Source organism: Diadema antillarum, unplaced genomic scaffold, assembly GCF_040938485.1.
Source record: "Diadema antillarum isolate AM-2024a unplaced genomic scaffold, OU_Dant_1.0 seq00001117_RagTag, whole genome shotgun sequence".
Taxonomy (NCBI): Eukaryota; Metazoa; Echinodermata; class Echinoidea; order Diadematoida; family Diadematidae; genus Diadema; species Diadema antillarum.
Genome location: NW_027271931.1, coordinates 95,705 through 118,300, shown reverse-complemented (window position 1 = coordinate 118,300; position 22,596 = coordinate 95,705). Strand labels below are relative to the sequence as shown.

The following is a 22,596-nucleotide window of genomic DNA, read 5'->3' as shown; positions in this document are numbered from 1 at the left end:
TCAAAATAAAATAAAAGAAGACTATTTTGGAAAATTTGAATATACGATCTTGTAGATTACATCGCACACTACCATTGTGCAAATTTCCGCGGCGATCGCGCGATCCACGGCCGAGATCTTAGGGGGGGGCCCTTTAGGCCCCCCCCCCCCCCCCCCCCCCCCAGTCTTTCGAGCTACCAAAATAGCCCAGTCTTTTTAGGGTTAAGGTCTTAAGACCGGTGAATCGGGGCAAAATCGTGTAGTGTGCGGCGGGCTTTAGTTGCGCATGTTCACATGTGACCCATTCTTCAAGAACGTATCGAGAACTGAAACTTTTAGAAGTTTGGCCATGAGTGTAAAGGGATGAGCAAACTTCACAGTGTTCCCAAAGTTGGACCTCAAGAAGTTTTGCAAGTGTGACCATGGCTACTATTAGTGTTTTCATCCTGCATTCCTTGAAACCACTCGTTTGAGGGGAAACTTCCCCATAAAAAGGTGCGTTCGAGTGCTAAAAAGCGATTCAATGCAAACTGAACCAAAGCAAACTGAACCAAAGCAAATCGTACCATGCTGTGCCAGACTTTGAGCATTTGAGTGATCTGTTGAGAAAGTGTACCTCATGAGTTATTTGTAGAGGGGGGTCAAGCATTTATGGTACGCTATAACTACATACACGTGTCCTGAACAAAATACAGTAGAATGAACTCTTTGCATCTTGACATAAGTGCATGTTATGTGCATTCTTCACATGCAAACTTGTACATTTTTGGTACCCTTTTGGAACACATCGGGAAGTGGTCCACTTTTGGCTCGAACGCACCCAAAGACATTACAAAGCATGGGGCTAGCCAAATCAAAATAATGTTACTGGTTGTACTAAAGTGAAGGATGAAAACGCTACTGAACTCTATAGTGGAAGGGGTGCTGTGCGCACTTAGTGTGCACTACACACCGAAAAGTCACTATGCTCGTGTTGCAGTGTGGGTACAAGTTTTGCCGGAAGTGCTGGCTGGTGGTGGCCATTTTGGGACTTTGCTATGGGGCACCAATAGTGTCACGTAGCTATTTTGTTACGAAATTAGTCATGTGTGGACAAAATGGCATTTTGAAATCAGTCATTCCATTGAAGAAATGTCAATACTGTCACAATTAAACCAGTTGTCTTGTTAGGACATGTTCATTTTGTCGACTAAAGATCGGAGCCATTTCATAATGAAATAATCCATGCAATTCTTGGTGGAATGCTGAGGAACGCACACTTCTTCTGCGTACCCTCTGCACAACAGTAGCATATAGTGAAGTGGGCAAGGCCAAAGGGTGGAGTCCCAAAATGGCAGTGCCAACTATTAAGCAAAGCGCTGGCTTCAAGCACTGCGGGTAACATCACTTCCACTATAAGAGTTCAGTGGCTGCATACAGAATGTTAAGTTTCAATATACAGTGTACATCTAATAAAGTAATTACTCAAAACTTCATGGCAAAATTCAGCTATGACACGGCACAAGAGCTGTATGTCTTTCGGTAAAAAAATAATTTAATTGTTCTAGAAAACATTTTTTTTTTCTTTTCTCTCTCTTTTTTTTTTTTTTTTGAATGTACATAAAACTACAAAAGCTGTATGAAGAACATGGACATATTATGATCTCACGCCTAAAGGCCATGTAAGCCCAAGATCATGAAAGCTTGTTCATTCACTGAATACTGATTGATCAAACACACTACTTCTGTATACTTTACATTATACATGTATAACAAATACATAGACAAGAAATGCAACATATAAAACATCTGGCATCAGCAACACTATCATCTGCAAGATGATATTTATGGCACCTTTTTTTCTTCTTCTTTTTCTTAATTGATCTATTCTCTCATTTATCTATATCTTTATCCATTTTCTTCTTCCTTTTTTTTTCTGCAAATAGGCAAACTGACAGGAAAGGTTACAAGAAACATCTGTAACTGCCATCTAATAAGATTTTTATTTATTTATTTATTTATTTATTTATTCATTTATTATTTTTTTTTTAATTATTATTATTATTATTTTTTTTAAATTTTATTTATTTATTATTATTATTTATTTATTTTTTTTTTTTTTTTTTTGGGGGGGGACTTTTTGTGGCTATGAACTGTAGTTAGCATCTAATTTCCTAAACTAAATCTATGTACTAATTTCTCACATGGTATAATGATCCAATTTTCGGCAGCTTTTATTCAGGGTATTTAGTCACTTAGTGGGGTCAGAGACTGCTCACATCTTAGTTGTCCTGATTACATGGTGGCAACTGTATTCACTTTAATGTGGAGGTAATGATTTAATAGCTTAGAAAAAATTTATAAAAATGACACTGTGTGTACTTTACTCAGGGGAGCACTATGAGAATAAGTTTCATCTGTTGCTGGAATTGTGGTGACAAACCCTTTCGATCCTTATGGTAGACAAAGTGATAATTTGGCACTTCTTAATGATATTTCGCCAATTTGCGCTTCTCATAATTCATGATAATATTATCGGGGTGAGAATGAGAAGGGCGTTAAGTTGCCACTAAGCCCCTTAGTGTGGATTACTTTTAACGCCCTTCTCATTCTCAACTGACAATATCTACACAAGAAAGACAGTGGAGACAAAAGAGAATTGAAACCTGCAAGTCTAACCGCAGGTAAACCTATAATGAATAGAAACATGAAATGATGTGGTACACCATACACCACGATAGGTTGCCAGTGCTGAAGATGCATACATTCTTCGTACAACAGTCATCATAAAAGTGAGGAACACAGCACCATGACACATGAAGTGGAAAGATGGAAGTGTACACAAGTTTGACAGTGGCCGACCAAACATGTGATGAGGGAAGAAATGCTGTGGAAGTTAGCTCCCTTTCATCTTCTTCATTGTCTGCAGTTTCTCTGTAAGCTTCTTGTTGTTGCGCGGCCTCTTCGGTGGTTTCTTGGTCCTGTCCTCGGTGTCGTCCCTAGGGGGCGCCCTTCCCTGCCTGCGCAGTATGTCTCGTCGCTCTTCCCGCTCGCATCGCAGAATGTCGGAGTTCTGCCAGATGAGCATGTTGACCCCTGTCCACATTAAGAGAAGATGCTTTGAGCAGTGATTACTTGAAAACTCACACTGACTGGCATGCCAGGATTCAAAAAAGTTTCAGCGAGTGACATCTTACCCCCATTGTAGAGTGCAGACGGTCAAAAGACAAGGACATATCTTACAGATATTATACCCTCAGTTGAAAACATAAAGAAACAAACAAGGTAATAGATGTGCACCCAATTATCAAACTTCCACGCAATACTGATAAAATTGTCATTATGAGAAAATATCATTTTACCTTTTAAAAGAGCACAAAATCATTTCAAGAGTGCAACATTATTTTCATAACAACACCAGTATGCAACTACACAGGTGCCTTTTTTTTTTCCTTTTTTTTCACAGTGAAAAAAAAAAAAAACTACCAAAAAAAACCAAAACATGAATAGCTGAATCATTAACATGCAAAACTTTTTTTTTTTTTTTTTAAATCTGATCAGAACATTTAACTCCTAATATCTAGATGTCATAAATGTCAGTCATGCCTGCAGCAAAACAGTATTTTCCTGTCATACTCACAAAGGTATATGAATATTTTAAATACAGGGTATATCTTCCTACTGCCAGGTTACTACATAGACAATGTTGGGGGGATTTGGAAATTGTGGAATAGATATAGAAACAGAACAGATGCAAATTTCTTTTAATGGTGCACAAACTGATCACCACTTTTCATACATATTGTGTCAGAAAGCTTGCATTACAGCTTCTTTTGAACATGGCATGAGAAAGTGGAATAAGAACTGAAAGTCTTACCCATTCCTGTAGCAAGGGCATCGCCACTGGGACTGAAGACATTAAGCTGCAAAATCAACAAATAGAGAGCAATACATTATTTCTAAGCTTTTATCACAGATGGAAACAATTTACAAAAATTAAACATCATTGAATGAGACTTACATAAATTTCACAGAAAGGTATAATTACAAATCCACTATTCAAACATAATTTGAATTTTAGACAGTGCAAGCATCTACTATCTCACCCTTGCACTGGAAGGTCACAAATATATCATAACAGAGAAATGTAGCATCGCAATTATCAAATAAGCAGACTAGTTATTATTTCCACCAAGGGAGGAGGTTCTGTTTTCATCACCGTTGGTCAGTTTGTTTGTTTGTCTGTGTGCAAAATAACTCAAAAAGATTTTTGAATTTTGGTAGTGATCTGGAAATTTTTGTGGATTTTATGAAGGATTTTTTATATTTTGGCAAGTAGGGTCAATGAACTTGGGAGTTTAAGCTGCGCATTTTTGAGGTTTTCATACGTGCTCTGAAGTGCATGCTCTAGTTTCTGCAAGAGCGAGGTGCGCCGCCCAACTTGAAGACAGAACACAAGTACAACAGTAAACATTCCACAATGTGGACAAAGTTAGGTGGTCTTGTATGCTACATCAGAAATTAAAGAAAGTACAGTGAGTTGCCTTAACTCCTTATGTGCCATGTTCACACACCCGACTTAGTCGACGGCATGCCAACTTCACATATTCTGCTCAAATGCACAAAGCCGCCCGAGCTGATCGATAAATCGTAAAATGCCACAGCGCGATGAAAGCGTGTCTCGCGATTCCATTCCTGTCAAATGTAGCTTGCATTTTATGTGGTGAGTGGCTATCAAGTGGTGTTCCTTACTAGAATTGTGAGTGAATTCTGGCATTGTTTTCTGTGCTAAAGTCAAGCCTCTTACAATAATGTAGCTACTGGTCATTAGAAAGAAAAACAATAACGGATTTGTCATGCAATTTACATCACAGCAATGCTTGGCATTTTCTCTACAACTTTGCTCACTATATGTCCAGGGTAACAAAAATCTATTTAACTTGCATTGATTTGAAAAGCAGGATGTTTCCCCATAGCACGACTACATCGCCGTCTCAGAATAATGTGCCACACAGGGGGTTCACATCATGGTACACAAAGAGTCAAGTGTGGAGCACAGCAGCAACACCTACCGACTGGATGCCTCTGGCTATCTGGTCCACGAGCCTGCACACAAGCTCTCCGCTGATGGCGTCGAAGATATCTACAGAGCGAATGTCATCGTGGGGAAATCCCTGCAGTGCCTCGTGGGGGTATCTGCCCACCACAATCAGCTCCTGGAATGGATGCCATGAGGCCTGGAGAAAGAAAGATATAATTATGTTAAAGCCTCGAGCTAAAATTTGCAGAAGAAAAAACAAAACTAGAAATGTTGGTACAGCAACTTTCTTGTATGCCTCAGCCATAATGCATGGATTTCTAACTAGGTCTATGGTAAGTCCTGATAATGTGTGACAACAGTTTCACATAATTGGCAAAAGACTGAACAATTAAAACCCACAAACCCGCCCAAACAGGTTGATAAGTCGCCACATGCCACAGCACAGTGAAAGCGTCTCTTGCAATTCCATTCCTGCCAAATGTAGCTTACATTTTATGTGGTGATTGACTATCTAGCAGTGCTCCCTACTGGATTTGCAAGAAAATTCTAAGTTTCTGTCACTGTTTTGTGTGCAAAAGTCATGCCTCTACAATAATATAGCAACTGGTCATTTGAAAGAAGAACAATTATAGATTTGTCATACAGTTTACATCTAAGTAAAATTTCAAATTTTCTCTACAACTTTGCACATTAATTTTCCGGGTAACAAAAATCTATGAAGGTCGCACAGATTTGAAAAACAGAACGCTTTTTTCAAAGCATGACTATGTTGCTGTCTCAGAATAATGTGGCACACAGGGGGTTTACACCATGGCACATAAAGAGTTAATCTTTTAATGTTGCCTGATGTATGCAACAAATGAGGCCTATCACTTATTGCAGACTGCAAAGGATAGACACTCGCCTTGATTGGAGTGAGATGCTGAAAGAACCGGTGTGGATGAGTGATGGTCCTCTCTAGGTGGCTCCAATCTGGACCACGGTAGATCCGAAGATCACTGAACTGGTCTGTCGTAAGCAGCCTTGTCCCATCAGGACTAAAGTAGGCTGAACATGGAAGAAGAATGACAATGTTTTGATGTTTATGATTGATTTTCTGCAGTCAGCACATCCTCACTTTGTGTCACATATCTTGGCCAAGAGTGAATGAAATCCATTCAGGGATTTCCCCACATGGATTCAAAAGCTGTGGTCACACTGGCAAAAGATCACAAAGTTTAAGATTGGGAAGTCTTCGTGAAGTTGCTTTCCCGTTCACACTGGCAACCAAACTTCCTGATCTCTCAGTTCTCCAAGTTAGGGTCACAACAAAAAAGAAAAACTGCGCCACCTGACGGCTATTGATTGCGATGTAATAATGAACACAGGTGCATCCAGATAATGCATCAACCGAAGGGAAACCATCGTTTGATACTGCAAACACGTGGTGAACTTGTCACATGACAAACTTCACAAAAAATTTCATAGCACTCACACTGCCCAATTTTGGAGAAGACTGGCAAGGGTCCTGGAAATTCCCCTAGTTTGAGCGGGAAGTTCCCCAAGAGGTTTCGCAAAAAGTTTTTGGGAAGTTTGTGGCCACACTGGCAATACTTTGAGAACTTAAAGATCACGATCTTGAACATATCTTTTGCGAATGTGATGACAGCTAATGAAATCTATAGTAGCAAAGACAGATCCACAGACAATCCCTAGGAATCATGGACCTACAGTGTAGACAGAACAATGCACATGTGTGCAAGCATGAAATTCACAATTTCTGTATTTTTATTACAGCCCCACCTCCTGGACTCTGGAGGGCTAATGGCATCCCCTTGTACAATTATCTTTAATATACTGTCATTCCCACTATACTGTAAGAGACACTAACCTGAATTGATCGGTTTGTTGTGTTTCAGTTCGTGGAGGTAGCTCGTCTTTCCAGAGATGTTGCGTATGTCCCAAAGCTTCACCGTGGAGTCGACAGACGCGGTAGCCAGGAGCCAGGGGCACTTCGGGTTGAACTCACAGTGGGTTACCTTCTGCTTGTGCAAGCGGTGACTCCAGAGCTACGCCCAAAAAAGAGCACAAAACGAGCACAAACCAGTGTCAATTTTGGAGAGAAACAGGTGCATTTTAGAGCTACATAATCCCAGTGGCCTGTCACATGTTATTATGTGGCTGACATCCTTGGGAATGACCCTAGAGCCATTGTATGCTACCATTTATAGATACACATAACAACTGCACATTACATATGACTTCCAGTAGAGGAGAACTCTTGTTTCATCACTCCGTTGACTTGCATTTTAACATTGAGCTATACAACGTAAAGTGAAACAAATTGAAGAGTCCAAGCGTCAGTAATATCAGGCAGGAAATGAAAGGTAGAAGAAATTGAAAATTTCAGTGGAAGTAGTCTTTAAGGGACTGTACAGTACTGGTTGAGGTGGGGATTCATGTTTTCAATATTCTTACGTGAGATAATGAGAAACCTCTTAAATTAAATATGAAAGAGCATGTAATTTAAGAAGGATTCAACATTTATTCAATGAAAATTGGTTTTCAAATGGCTGATAATAATAAAAGGCGACAGGCCACGCCTTTTATTAGGATCTCTTTGTTTCACCTTGTTTTTGGATATCTCAGCCATTTCAAAACCGATTTTCATCAAAAAAAAACTTTTTATACCTCGTAGAATTGCATGCTCTTTGACATCTCATAGAGTGGTTTCTGAATATCTCGCAAAACATTAAAAGCTTAATCCTCACCTCGACCAGAACTGTACACATCCTTTAATCTTGTAGATATGATGCATAATAGACACTTTTATATGTCATCAATTCATGACTCTTGCAATTGTTTTGAACCTTGAAAGTATTATGAAATCATTGTTTTTTTGTTTGCTTTTTTGTTTTTTTGGTTAGGCCTACTGTTGTAGCAACTTCAAACCATTCCCCTGACAAAGTCACAATTTTTGTAATTGCTGCAGCTCCGGACTAAAATACACAACACTGTAGACAGAGACTTAGGGGGCTACCGTAATAACCTCATGTCAACAAAGCACAGTAATCGTGACAGACTACAACATTTCATGACATGGCGAAACCTTAAAATTCCAGAACTTTTTTTTGGCCATTTCAATGGAGCTTTCACTGCTGAGTTTGATCGATTGTACTCTACACTGTATCAACTGAAGACATCTTGCACATTGAGGATTCCTCTTCAAGAAGATTTCATGACCTGCTCCAAGTCTTGAACTCACACCCAAAACTTGATAACAGAGTTCTTTCTCACCTGTTCCCCTTCCAGCGACATCAAGACAGTCTTCCCAACGTTATCTCCTGCCACCAGCACACGGTCCGTGTAGTTGATATCCAGGGAGCAGTACCAGAAGCTGCAATTTTTGCAAAGGAGTACATTGCATAATATGCATAAAGTTTGATGTGTTAGAACCAGTATCACCAGTTAATGATCATGAAAGTGATGGAAAGAAATTATCATAATGGCAATAATTCTATTTGTTCAAAAATTATAAACATGATAGTTCCTATGTATTTTTGCCTCCTCAGACTCTAGATGTTTGTACAGTTTTCATAGCAATTACAATGTTTTGTTTGTTTGTTTGTTTGTTTGTTTGTTTTAACATAGTGCTCATCATGAACTAGCTTGTTCCTCCTCCAAGTAAATAATAATACAAAAAATCACTTTGGTTTGAAAATACTCATGCACTGCTGTTACACAAATATTCCCCTGTCTAAACTAGTCTAATGAATACAATGGTATGATTAGATAAATTCATTTTGCAAAAACTTATAGGCAACATGAAAGACTGATAGAATATTACCTATCAGTGAGCAACTCTTCATAAAATTGGGGCTCATATGTGCCCTAATTTGATAGCTGGTAAAAAACCCCCCGAAAAACAACAACAACAACAAACAAACAAACAAAGTGGGACATAATGCTCTGAATTTGATGATGAATCTGCTTGATACCCCCTCCATTGTACGTAGCTGGAGTAATAAATGAATATGCGAACAAAGAATATCTATTGACGTCATTTGTGAAACAACAATTTGAAACAGAAGACAAAATAATACGGGGTGGGAACAGACATTGTGCTGCACACTTCTGCAGCACTCTTCTATACTTCCATAGGAAAACTTTCCTCCTTTTTTTTATTGAATACTTTATAAGAAACATCATCCCTGAATACACAAAGAGGGTTTCATTGCACTTCAAGGGTTTTAAATTTTACTGCCTCACTTTTGAAATATGTCTCACATATCATTACACCTGTTCTTGGCAAATCACATAGAATCTTTCAAGACACATTGTTCCATGACCATCTTCACTTGTTGACAACATCCCACATAAAACACAACTCTTCCAGTGAGCATGAGTTCAAATGGTAGATTTGACACCTGTTTTCTTTAAATCTGGGCAGTTCATGAACACTAATGCCAATACGACGCCTATCAAACCATGACCAAATGCAGCATATGTGAACGAGTAGGCTGCGACAGTAAGTCTGTGTATTTCAGAATACTAGTATGCCCAGACATGACATCATCATTCTCATATGGAAGCTACCCCTTCTACTGTCTTATGTTTACTTCAAACAACAGTGCACTCCCGTTATAACAGACACTGTTATAACGAAATTCCAGTTACAATGAAGTAAAGTTTAAGGCTGCAAAATTATCCCTTCAAGGTTTCTTTACCGTTTATTTGTTCGGTTATAACAAAATTTTAGTATAACAATTACAAAAGAAAGCTGACAGTCCAGAGGACTTCATTAGTCCACTGTATTTGCCTTTGGTAAATCTCTCAACTGGGGGACTGTGACTTACTTCCAGTCAGCCGTGTCAAGGTAGACCCTTCTCTCTTGACCATTAACCCTACGACGGCTGACTGTCCCATCAATGGAGGAGGTATATAGCCACTGGGGGTCACTGCGGTCAAACTTAAGGGCTTGAACTGAGCCCCCTTTTCCAATCTAGTGGTAAGAGACAGTGACAAAGGGACACCATATACACACACACAAACAAAACAGAGAGAGTGAGAATGTGACATTTTGACAGAATGAAGAGCTTTGTCTGTTAGTTTTAAAGTGTTGTAGTTGGGATTACCTTGTAAATGCCATTCAGGAAAATATAAGTGACAAAAGCAACCTTTATCTCAGTGGAGGCACTATTTCCAAATGATAAATCCCCATCGAATGAGACAACCTTGCAAAGTCAACACTGCCATGCTTCTCTCTCTCCTATCTTTTGACGCAGATGGTAGCTAACCTCCAATCCATAGTGTTCTGATAGAGCTGCAGGACTCTCCCCCTACCGAGGTCCTGCAGTCTGACCTGTCCATCAAGGGAGGCTGTGTAGAGCTGGGAGGTATTCAGGTGGTTGAAATGGAGACTGGCAATGTTCCCACCTGGGCCAATCTGTCTTCAGCCATGGTTCATTTTCGACATTAAATGAACAAATAGTGATAACGAAAATGTTGCAAAGGATTTTAATAGTACTTTAAGCCCCAGCATCGTTTTCCATGCCATTTTTTCCATTTAGAGCTTGCTAACTTTTTGCAAAATGGTCTGTGACAAGAAGTCTCATGAAATCCTCACAATTGATACCTTACATACGAAAAACAAAATGCCTTGCTTGCATCTAATGGCAAAATACAAATATACATGGGACCCCTGTGAATCACTGTACTAGAGCATACAACTCAAAATATCTTAATGGAAAAATATTAAATTCCCTTGTGAAAAAGATAATTTCAAGCCATTAGACAAAATGTGACCAGGGACGATCTATTCCATAATTTGTCTCGCTTTGATAGTGGCAATTCTTTACACTCTTTCTGCCCCACTGTAGACACTTAAACCCTCAGCACAATCCTACGTACTAATCCCCTGTGATATAGCTATTGCCATAAAATTCCTATTTCCATTTAAAGGGGATGGCTAGTAACTGATCAGTGGGAATCGGTGGGAATGCTGGGGGATGATTATTCCAATCCTTGCGGGATTCATTTAAGATTACATTACGTATCTATTGTTGGGTGGAAATTATTTGCTTCAGAATGGTCTCATATTCAAGTAATGTGCAGTTTAATCGCCCGTCACTGTACAGGTATGCTAACCTGGAAACATTAAACTGCACATTACTCAAATATGAGACCATTCTGAAGCAAATAATTTTCACCCAACAAAAGATACATAATGTATTCTTAAATGAATCCCACAAGGATTGGAACAATCATCCTCAACATTCCCACTGATTCCCACTTATCAGTTACTAGCCATCCTTTTTAAGTACAATCAATCAGAGACCCCATGAAGATTATCTACAATAAAATAAGGAACTTGTTCATTACATAGAAAAGTATATATGGCCAATGCACATATTAAAAGAGAGTATTGCAGACATGTCAGCTCACAGAAAACAGTGCACATGGGGGAATGTCAAAGTTGCATGAAAGTCTGTGCACTTTTTGAGCCTCTGTACTCAAATCATGGCTAATCCATGGGAACATGTCAAAGGACTAAACCAAAGTGATATCAGTTCAGGGGTAAACAAAATTCCATATCTACCTTGGAAATAGAGTGTTACAAAAGTTGAGAGTAACACAGTAACAAAGTAAAATGTATAACTGATTCGGATGGAACCACCGAACAAGTGACTGCTATGTTGCTGAAATGAAAAGGTTGACATGTTTGATATGAGACTCACCTTTTACCTGCTTGATATGCTTACAAGAGTGAGCAAAAAATGATGGCATTATTTGGCAATACTACTGGCAGACTGTGAAGATTCAAACTTTGATTGCAATTAATTTGATTGGACCTAAGTTGATGCTATCTAGTAATATAATAAGCATTGTGAAATTCTGAACAGAAGGCTACCTGCAGCTCAAATACACCTGATCCAAAGCCAAGAAAGGTGACAATATGTGACCCTGCACCAAAAAAACGAACAAAAAGTCACCAGACATGAATTTTTACTTGATGGCAGATTCTGAAAGAGCAGACTCAAAGCTTTAAAATGATGTATAACTCAATTCAAATGGACTCTCCTAACCTATCTAGATATTGGAAAGAAAGCACACACTCTGTTAAGTCTGGACTGAGAAAAGAGGCTCTGAAGTACAGGGTCTATTCAAAATCTTTATCTTTACCAAGCCGTGCTAGCTGTGGTATGAATGGGACAAAAAACAGGATGTAAACCACAAGAGCAACAACAATGAAGGGATAATCAGATTAAGCTGAAATTAAGCATGCAGTATTAATACATTCTGTCCGTAAATAATGCCAACTTTCAAAGCAGTAGCATTATCTCTTCAAAAGTTATTAGAGTTGAAAGTGAAGAGTGTGAAAAGGATATGAAAAGGGACCCCTGAAGTCACACCTGATCTCACTACTCTACTAGAAAGGGTTGTAGAAAAACTGCTAAAAACACGCTTTCCCATTCATTCTACGATCCCAAACTTTAGGATAATGTAGAAGAAGAATTACTCTTTCAGATAATATGAAAAACTCAAGATTGACTTGGCTGACCCATTTCACCTTTTTTATTCCTCACATAAATTCAAGGGATGCGACTTTTTGTTTGTTTTGTGGTGCACGGTCACATATGATTACCAAATTTCAAATAATTATGCTTCATTTGACAGTATACAAATAATGACTGCTATGAGGGGCACAGTTAAAATTATGGGCCCAAGGTGATGTGAAAACCGTAACTATGCCCGAAGCGAAGCTGAGGGCATGGTTATGGTTTTCACATCACCGAGGGCCTACATAATTTTAACTGTACCCCGAATATCAAGCAGTCATTATTTGTTTTATATACCGAAAATATAGATACCGAAAATATAGATTCTAGTCTCTTTTACAGCACTCGTAATCAATGCTGATCGACAGCGCGGCGGTCGTATCATTGGTGCGTACATGAGTGATCATCTATGTGTACAGTGTACGCGGGGTTCGACTGTCTCCAAACCAGTCCGCTAGTCTCTTTTACAGCACGCGCATCGAATGCGCGGCGGTCGTATCATTGGTGCGTACATTATGAGCGATCTATGTGTACGGGGTCGCGACTGTCTCCAAACCTATTTACTAACTGTGCCCGGGCCCCGGTCACAGTAACTCAAAAACAGGGCACAGCTATTTTCATGACTCCCCTTTTAACCAATCAGATGAGAGGATTCTAGAAATGAGGTATATAATGTACATTATCTCACCCCTGGTATGAAGCTGCTTCCTTTCGAGTAATCCCACAGTATCAGATCACCGCCCTTTGAACCAACAGCCAGGGTCTTTGGGAGGCTAGGGTGCCATTCCATTGCAGTCACTCTGCGGTCTAACTGGCACTCATTGTTGGTGACTCGAAACTCTTCCAGTTGTTTCACCATGGGCTGGACAGTGATCTAAAAAACAGCGACACGGGTGAATGAAATCTAATCATTTGAAATGTGCAGACCAACTTGCTTGGGCTTGACACATAGATGAACACACAAACTGTAACAGCTATTCTTAAATGAAAACTTCTATTGACAAGACTGTTTTTTAAAAGAAAGAGGAAATGCAAAGTTTGATGAGTTTGGTGAATACAGCTTAGTTTTGATAAACAGGCACTGGTGCTAGTGCCCTCTTTAGCATTTCAACTGAATTCTTATACTTTTAAAGCAAGAAAAGTGTTCAGAGCTCAGGTAATTAAGAATTTGAGATTATATTTATCTTAACCCATTTGATGGACTGAATTTGCTACAAACACACATTTTCCATTTATAGACACTTGCCCGTGTATATTCAGGACTCGTCCTCAACAGGTTAATCAAGGCATTTGTTTGGATCTTTAACAGTTTGACCACAAAGGAAAGTCCAAAAAGTACCATGGTTTGCTCAAAGCAAGAGCTACCATTGAAGCTACAAGATATAATGACAGCATACCTGCTTAAACCTCGTCTTGCCCAGCTGACCCGACAAATGCCTGTACAAGCCATGAACCAGATTGGAACTGTGACTGTCCACTGGTAAAGCAACTCTACTTGTAGGTATTTGTCTTTTACTTCCAAAATTGAAGATGAGATCTCCTTTGCCACTGATCTGTGCCTCTGTGGCTGTCTGGATATTTTCCTGCAGAAAAGAATCAATCTCATAGCATCAATATTTAAGGAGCAATGGTGCCAGTAGTTCAAGGTAGACAACAACTGGAGAAGCTCTCTGCTGAGAGCACAGACCTCTGCCAAGCAGCTCATTTCTACCACTGATCTTGTTCTTCCGTAGACATCAGAGATTTCAATCTATATGTACATGCATGCTGAAAATCGTCCAATTTCCCAATAGAGAAGGGTCTCCGCCTTTTATTACATCATCCACTTCCAGCTGCGTGGCACGACTTGCAGAAACTAGAGCACGCGTATAAAAGCAAACCTCTGAAGTATGCAGCTTGAAATCCAAACTTCATGACATTGACCCTACCTGCCAAAATATCAAAAATCCTTCATAAAATCCATAAAAATTCCCAGGTCACTACCAAAATTTAATTATCTGTTCCTTGTGTCATTCTGAACCTTTCCTGTAAGTTTCATCCAAATCTGTTTACAATTTTTTGATTTATTTTGCACCCAGACCAACCAACAAACAAACAAATCAACCAATGCTGACGAAAACATAACCTCATCCCTTGGCGGAGGTAATAATAACAATTAAAGTTCTTACACACAGCATAAAAATGATATCAAGACCCCATCATCAAACACAGAATATAGTAATTAGAACCGTCTAGTACTGTCTTCTTCTTCTTCTTCCAGTAAAGTACAGACCGCCGTTGGCATATTATCGTACTTGTGCTTGTCAAGTGCCCAGATGAAAAGTGCGAGTAAAAAGATCACTACAGATTCTATATGTGCAGTTAAAAAAGACAGAAGAGGCTTAACGAAGCCTAATCTGTTGCACCCCCTGTTTGAAGATCTGTAGCAAGGTGCTTCTACTTATACTTGGTGGTAAAGAGTTACATAGTTTAAAGCAAGTGGCCCTTAATTCGACAGGGTTCCATGAATAGACCACTCTTACAAATAAAAATTAAAAAATGGCGCATATCAAGTGCAAAATTCAAACTATGCAACTACCTCCACACGTGTTCCGAAGAGCACAACAATGGGCCACGTCGCCGGACCCCCGAAATCATTGTCGCGACCCTCCCGGGTCAACTCGCATTAACAAGCAGTTCAATGGGTAAGTAACACGAACAGCTAAGTAAAGTTGCACAGCAACACATATAGACTCGTTTCATTCCATGTTTCAAAGTTACTAGTCCGTTTATCTGCATTGAATCTGTACAGCGTGTATACTGTACCTACAGCCATGATGGCAGCCGTTTCTGAGATAACTTGAGCGTTTACGCGATATTTATATTTTGCATTCCACCTGTGCCAGAATTTGCGGTATCACCATGGTTCGTCATTGTGTTATGCGTTGAATCTCTTGCACAGCGTGTGGAGTACGTGGAGTACTGCGCTCTCGTAGTGCGATACCGTGCGATGTACTATGTGTTAATACATTTACATAGGCAGGGCGAGCGCACAGGGCCGTACGTCACGAATGTCGAACCACGGTCACCCGGTGCCGAACAATGGTCACAGGCATTCAAATGATGGTTGCAGCGCAAGTGTATGGATCATGCACGCTATTTTGATTCCGCAACTTAAGATGTCCAATCAAGGGCCACTTGCTTTAATTGCGTCAGGAAAGAATGTCTTCTGATATGTTTGGGTTCTGGCATACGGGATTTGAAATTTGTTTGGATTCCCTCATGTAGATGGTCCAGTGGCTGGTACGAAGTGTTCATCCGGAATGTCGATCAGCCTGTGGATTATGGAGTATACCATGCACACTCTCTGCTGAGCCCTTCTCTCTTAACACTGCATGACACTTATCTTCATCTGTACAACTGTGATTGATCACAAATTCATGATTTTAATATAAATCATAAACTTGCATCCGGTGAGCAAATGGCCCTCATGTCCACTCACGCTATATAATATTGGAAAGATTGTTGCATTTGGGGGTAATCGCATCATAATCATTACCAACAAATCGAGTGTGAAGAGTGGAAGCAGTTAATTTTACTCAAGTCTACTTTGGGCAAGAGTTCCATATGTACCCCCTGCTATGTGTCATGCACAAGTAACATGAGTAAGTTTAGGTGGCTTTGAGCTTCGGGACTAAGATTAGAGTTTACTCAGTTTAGGGTTAGGGTTCAATAGAGACTTAGAGGGAAGACTTCCATATGTACGTACCCCCCACTTCACACCTACATTGTATGAGCTTCCTCTGAAGTCCGCATTTCCCTCGGACACTGAGATCAATGTTACCTTTACTCTAACCCTAACCCTAATCCTTAACTGAGTAAACTCTAATCCTAATCCCAAAGCCACCTAAACTTATTCATGTTACTTATACATCATAAACTTAACACTTGATAACGCATAGCGGGGGTACATATGGAAGACTTCCATATGTACCCCCCACTTCACACCTACATTGTATGAGCTTCCTCTGAAGTCCGCATTTCCCTAGGACTGGCACTGAAGTCCGCATTTCCCTAGTTAGGGTAACATTGATCTCGGTGTCCTATAGGGAAATGCCGACTTCAGAGGAAGCTCATGTTTATAGTGGGGGTACATACACATTATGGAAGTCTTTCCCTACCGGTACCTACTTTGCTTTAATTCAGTGATGACACAGGATGATGCCTATTCATTGATCTAGTACGAATGCTTTGATCTTTATTTTTATGGCAATTTCTGAGACTTATCAAGTTGAATGTCTGGGAAAGCTAATGCCCTTAATGGACAAAAAATGCACATGTCTCACTCACACAGCCTATCTTATACAGTATAGTAACTACACGCAGCGCTGTCGCGAAGCGACAGCGCTGCACCTCTATTCCTTCGCGGACGTTGTTATCGTTCACTGTTTCCTTCATGAATATCTTTATTAATCGTGGAAACTAAAATATAAGGAATTATCGTAATCTATGACCATCATTCAATAACCGGTATGCGATTTTTTGCTTAATTACGTCTAAAACTTACTGAAATCTATGGCTGAAATCAGGTCTGTAAACGTCCTTACTGCTTCACTCCTCATCTGCGTGTTATATGAATGGCATTCACTCTCGTATACTACAACGTAGGTAGTCGGGGCGGAAGTGATGAGATAGTCGGATGACCCCGACTAAAAAAGTTCAAATCATTGCCGGTGCAGCACGCGCGGATCTACTACAAGCTTTACGTAACACATGAAACGCACGGGCGCACGGGCGCACGGGCGTACGTAAAAAGCAACCACTTCTGAATGTGCATGCGTGGTAGTTTGTTGCTTTTGTGAAGCTCTCGAAGGAAAAGATGCCACCGCACGATCTACTCCGAAAAATTCAACAATAAGGTCTGGATACCAACAAAACGCCGACTTCAACTCAACCATCAGGAAAATACGCTGTAGGTAAGTGTTGCAAATTATATTACTCTTAAAATCATACAAAATAAAAGGTATTTTATGTGATTTTGCCGTCAATAGTGACGGTCGTTTACAACGTTGAAACACTAACACATGTCAGACCCTGTGCGCAGCACAGTGTCTGGTCAGGCTAACAGTATAGTAAAGTTTACTGCTGGCTTGTAAACGAGACGTGAGTTTGCGGACGAAAATAAATTCACCTCTAGCAAAACTAAGAGTAAGACAGTATAAGTCAGTACAAATGTCGGTCTTTGTGGTGACTAGATCAGAACCAGAGAAGTTATGACTTATCAATACAATTACTAGTAATGTGTAGTACAGGATCTACTGAGGAAGTTAGTAGGTCCTACTCTCAATAGTCATGACATGCCAATGTGGTGGTAGCATCTCGAACACACCTTACTCCCAGTCTCATCGCCATCGGGGTCGGTCTGGCGCTCTTCTGCAGCCTGCAACAAAGTTTTATCTTTTTCTTCCCTCCTCGCTCCCGACTGCTGTTTCTTTCCTGCAGCTGGAGTTGGCAGGCCCTTCTTCCTCCCTGCTTTCGAACGGTTCCTCGGTGCCATAATGCGTCAGTGGTACTTGATCACAACCTTCGAGAGGAATTCAACGTTAACTAGAAACCTTCGTTTCTTGATGCAGATGATAAACATTCCCTGGCCTGACACCGGGGCCTGGCAGAATGATGACAAAGTAGGATATAGCCTCATCAATGACATGTGTTTACGTGTGTGTATGAGCTTGCATGCTGCGCTTAGCTTCGATGTTATTCAACTGGGTTATTTTTCTCTTGCGTAATTCCCGGTTACCTACACATGCTTAGGATCAACATTATTTGTTTGATAAAATTTTAGTAATTATTAGCTAAAAAAACAATAAGTTTAAAAATCTCTATTCTTATTTTTTTAATATTCTATATTTTAATTTTAATATCCATTTTTAGGTATTTAAATGATAAATAGTCATTTACTTCAATATCAAACTTCATTACCGCGAACGTGGCTGCTTTTCTTGCTGGACTGGGAAACTCCGAGGTCAGGGGTGAGGTAGCGACGAATGAACGTCACGTTGTACGCCCGTGGTCCACGGTGCGGAATGGTACTGGTGTACGTGAGTGCGTGTACGTATGCTATCTATCTCGAATAGGCCTCCGACTGTGTCTCTAGAAAGCTCTCGGTCTGTCATTCTCATCATATCCACTCCAAGTTCACCACTCGTTGAGGCTCAGACGATACATTGTTAAAGTCAAAGATAGGCCGACGTAAAATACAGCAAAATGGCAAGCGGCAGACGTTTCTGGGTAGGAGGGAACTACAAAATGAACGGGAGCAAAGCTGTCCTTGACGGACTTCTGAAAACACTGGAAGAAGCTCAGGTCCCCGGAAATACTGGTAAGATACTGAGACTAGAGTAAGACTAAGAGTTAAATTTTTAAAGACTAAAGGTCGAACTGTTGTCTAGACTAGTCTCGAAGAGTAAGACCATGATTAAAGAATGTGAAATGAAATTTACGAAAGGCAAGGCCTAACGTCGTTAGGCCGGCCTAGACGTCTAACAAGTGGTAAAGAATGGTAGGACCTGAAACGCTAAAGACGTTAGTCGTTATGCAAGGTGATGTCTGATGATCATGATGATGTCGTGTCCTGCAGGATCAGGATGGAAGAGCTGTAATGTATCCACCTGTCAAAAGGTGATGATTACGAGGGGGGGGGGGGGGGGAGTTTCCTACATCAATTGACACCAAAATTGCAATGCCCAGGCTGCCTGGCCCCAGGTTATGCATAAATATGTACAATTGTACGTGCATATCACACCAAAAATGGCAAGGACACTCCACAGCTGTGTTTTTATTTGTCATGAATTCTAGATCTATTAAACTAGCAATTAACATTCAACAATGTGGCCATTTTCCTTTCAGATGTGGTGGTGTCGCCTCCAGCTGTCTACCTCTCCTACATGAATTCCAAGATTCCGGCAAAAGTCAGTGTCGCTGCACAGAATTGCTATAAGGTGGAGAAGGGTGCCTTCACTGGAGAAATCTCTCCTGCTATGCTGAAGGACCTTGGAATTGGCTGGGTCATTCTCGGCCACTCAGAGCGGAGACACAAGTTTGGAGAATCGGATGAGGTATGCAGTGACAATAGCTGCCATTATGGGATTTAGTATGTAAAAAATCTGCACCAATGTTTGACCTTTCCTTCCAAAAGTTGACCATGGGCCAAAGCATAGGTTTCTGCATGTAGCCTGCGACTTAGTTTAGCAAGCTGTTTCTCAATGTAGCCTGCGGCTTAGTTTAACAAGCTGTTTCTCAAAAATTGATTATTTGTGCAACTATTCTAGAACACTTGGATGAGCATACACTACAGGTAATGTGAAAGATTCAAATCTCAAATTGGATTCAAGAAAGCAAGTAAAACTGAAATCTGATTTTAATCACGATGCACGCTTCAATGTTATCCATAGATATCTAATGCAACAGTTGCAAGGAGTTTTTTTTTTGTTGTTGTTGGGTTTTTTATTTGTTTTTAGTTTGTAGGCTTACACCCAAATTCTTCCAAATTTGTCAGAAAAATTGACGTCTACCATACAACTGAAAGATGGTTTGCATTTGAAGCTAGGACTATGAAGTCAGTGTCATAATAGATGCCTATCATTCTAGCTGCCAAAGAGATGGCCCCATGTCTAATGAAGATACCACATGGTGTGTAGCCAACACTGACAGAAGTAGTATTGGTAGTCATAGTTAAGATTCATATAGCCATTTTGGAAATGTATTCAGCATTCATCTACTGGTATAGTGTCTGTGAAGTTGATGCCAAGGCAACATGATGAATTTAATGATACTTAGCTTTTAAAACAAAGTCTATAATGTGAAGGTTTATGTAGACAGGAAATGTGTGTGAGAAATGACATCACCTCACATCATAGTCAGAAAATAGTGATTGTTGTTACCGGATTATCCTTATCTGAAGTGCATTTTGAAGATTTAGTACACGGTGTATCTATTGTGAGAATGTATGGTATCTTGCGCACAATTGGTCTCCAAATGCAAATCAGTGAATACACATTGTGGAGATACCTTTTTTTTTTTCAAAGTGTAGAGCTACAGAAGATAGCTCTATTTTCAAACTTATTCTTTCGCCAACACTGACTTTGTTCTGAATGCTACCCCCCCCCCCCCCCCCCCCCCCCCGTCAGCTGATTGCAGAGAAGACGCAGCACGCCCTCAGTGCTGGTTTGAAGGTCATTGCCTGCATCGGTGAGAAGCTGGAGGAGAGAGAAAGTGGACAGACCAATGAGGTTGTCTATCGCCAGATGAAATTTTTGGCAGGTGCGCACTGATTATCTTGAAGGGATGGTACAGTTGTGGTTAAGATGGGACTGCAGATTTTCAACTTTTTGTGTGTGTTTGTGAAAAAATGAGAAACCTCTTTGTGAAATATGAAATAATATGTAATTCTTAGAGGAATTCTTATTTTATTTTGAAGAAACTTGGTCTTACAATGGTTGATACTTAGTATATCCAAAAAAAAAAAAAAATCAAAATGGTTGCAATAAAATGCAACATGTTACAACTTTCATTAGCACCTCTTTTTTTTAACCTTGATTTTGTTTTTTGTTTTTCGGTCATTTCAAAACTAATTTTTATCAAGTAACTTCAATTCGTGTTAGAATTGTATGCTCCTTTATTCCATTTCATAAAGTGGTTTCTATATGCTTGCTTACCTCAACTAATACTAAAACCAAAAGCCCAAATACATGTATAAATTTTTGTGGATTGAGTGAAAAGCAGCAATAGTGTATTAGTAGAACACATTCGTGAAAGTGTGAGGAGAATTGGAAAATCAATTAAAAAGTTAGGAATTTTCAAAGTTTGTAAGACCATTGCAAAACTAATGCATCATCTTCTTATTGCTTTGTATTCTAATTTTCAAAAATACACATGATATGCAGTAAAAAGTTGATTTATATTTTCTGCTTGTATTTGCAGTATGACATGGCTGGCCAAGTTTGTTACAACATTGAGTTGTCTTTTTTATTTGTTTGTGTTTATTGATATCTGGTTTTCTGGCAAATTCTCATGTTTCTGCTTAAGACATTCTAGCACTTGAAAATTAACTCAACATGTAACTGTCAATGCACTAAAATTGTGTCCATTCCATCTAGATGTGATTTCGGACTGGAGTAGTGTGGTCATTGCCTACGAACCTGTGTGGGCCATTGGGACAGGGAAGACAGCCACTCCGCAGCAGGCCCAAGAGGTCCACCAAAATCTCCGCAGCTGGTTGACGGAGAATGTCAGTGCCGCGGTCTCCGCCAACACCAGGATCGTTTATGGAGGTTAGTGACATTCCCACTACGACCACCAGCACTAGACCTTTATTTCATGTAGATAATTGGCAGCACATTTTTGTAGCTTGATGTGCTTACCTCTCAAATTGACAGATATTTCTTGAATTTGTTTTGATATGCAATTGTGAAAAATTCAGAAATAATTTTGACAGATCCACCAAATATTTCATCAATGTAAGATAAAATGTATACAGTAAAATCCAGCGGTACCAAAATGATAACAGCAAGTTGATATTTGTTGCAAAAAGAAAAATAAGGCAAATTCTTGAAGATCTTTTGGTTGAAGCAGTACAACCAAGAAATATATCAGTATTTCACTTTTATATTTTTCCCATTTAGGCTCTGTAAATGCAGCCAACTGCCGTGATTTAGGATCTCAGCCGGACGTGGACGGGTTCCTCGTAGGGGGAGCATCCTTGAAGCCTGAATTCACTCAGATTATAGCCGCTGGAGGCCAGTAAGATTCAAGTTGATAGAGCGCCCTCATCATCAATGTAGGCATAGGCAAATCGGTATTTCCCTCCCACGATGGAGTCCCGTGAGCTGTGATGTTTTGTGACTGGAGTGTTGGTTCGTATCATGGACAGGACATTGAAATATCTGGGGTGAATGACATGGAGTATGCCACTGAATATTATCAATATTCTACATACACATAAGCCAATGGTCTCCTCTGAAGGCTTGTCAGTATTAGAACTCACTAAAAGTGGTTTTGAGGTACTTTGATTATTTTGAA

General features: G+C 39.9%; 2 protein-coding genes across 2 annotated transcripts; one reads left to right on the top strand and one right to left on the bottom strand.

Annotated features, from left to right (window-relative positions):
- Positions 1 to 2,854: 2,854 nt before the first annotated feature.
- LOC139743859 (DNA damage-binding protein 2-like) lies at positions 2,855 to 18,073 on the bottom strand. Its single transcript, XM_071654321.1, has 10 exons — positions 17,906 to 18,073; positions 13,935 to 14,120; positions 13,226 to 13,411; positions 9,835 to 9,980; positions 8,276 to 8,375; positions 6,870 to 7,047; positions 5,904 to 6,046; positions 5,031 to 5,195; positions 3,836 to 3,881; positions 2,855 to 3,054 (listed from the first exon to the last, which is right to left on the bottom strand). The coding sequence occupies exons 1-10, from the start codon at positions 18,071 to 18,073 to the stop codon at positions 2,855 to 2,857; spliced, it is 1,518 nt and encodes a 505-aa protein (XP_071510422.1).
- A 610-nt stretch (positions 18,074 to 18,683) lies between these two features.
- On the top strand, positions 18,684 to 22,354 carry LOC139743869 (triosephosphate isomerase-like). The gene is made up of 5 exons (XM_071654333.1): positions 18,684 to 18,898; positions 19,426 to 19,634; positions 20,706 to 20,838; positions 21,675 to 21,848; positions 22,200 to 22,354. The coding sequence occupies exons 1-5, from the start codon at positions 18,784 to 18,786 to the stop codon at positions 22,319 to 22,321; spliced, it is 753 nt and encodes a 250-aa protein (XP_071510434.1). The 5' UTR covers positions 18,684 to 18,783; the 3' UTR covers positions 22,322 to 22,354.
- Positions 22,355 to 22,596: the final 242 nt, after the last annotated feature.

Excerpts from the sequence above, each read along its gene's own strand:
- LOC139743859 (XM_071654321.1), bottom strand. The coding sequence starts at position 18,073 with ATGGCACCGAGGAACCGTTCGAAAGCAGGGAGGAAGAAGGGCCTGCCA. Across the intron at positions 13,412-13,934 it reads GCAAGACGAGGTTTAAGCAG|ATCACTGTCCAGCCCATGGT; the intron begins GTATGCTGTCAT and ends GCTGTTTTTTAG. Across the intron at positions 6,047-6,869 it reads CAACAAACCGATCAATTCAG|CCTACTTTAGTCCTGATGGG; the intron begins GTTAGTGTCTCT and ends TTCCATGTTCAG.
- LOC139743869 (XM_071654333.1), top strand. The coding sequence starts at position 18,784 with ATGGCAAGCGGCAGACGTTTCTGGGTAGGAGGGAACTACAAAATGAAC. Across the intron at positions 18,899-19,425 it reads TCAGGTCCCCGGAAATACTG|ATGTGGTGGTGTCGCCTCCA; the intron begins GTAAGATACTGA and ends TTTTCCTTTCAG. Across the intron at positions 21,849-22,199 it reads CACCAGGATCGTTTATGGAG|GCTCTGTAAATGCAGCCAAC; the intron begins GTTAGTGACATT and ends TTTCCCATTTAG.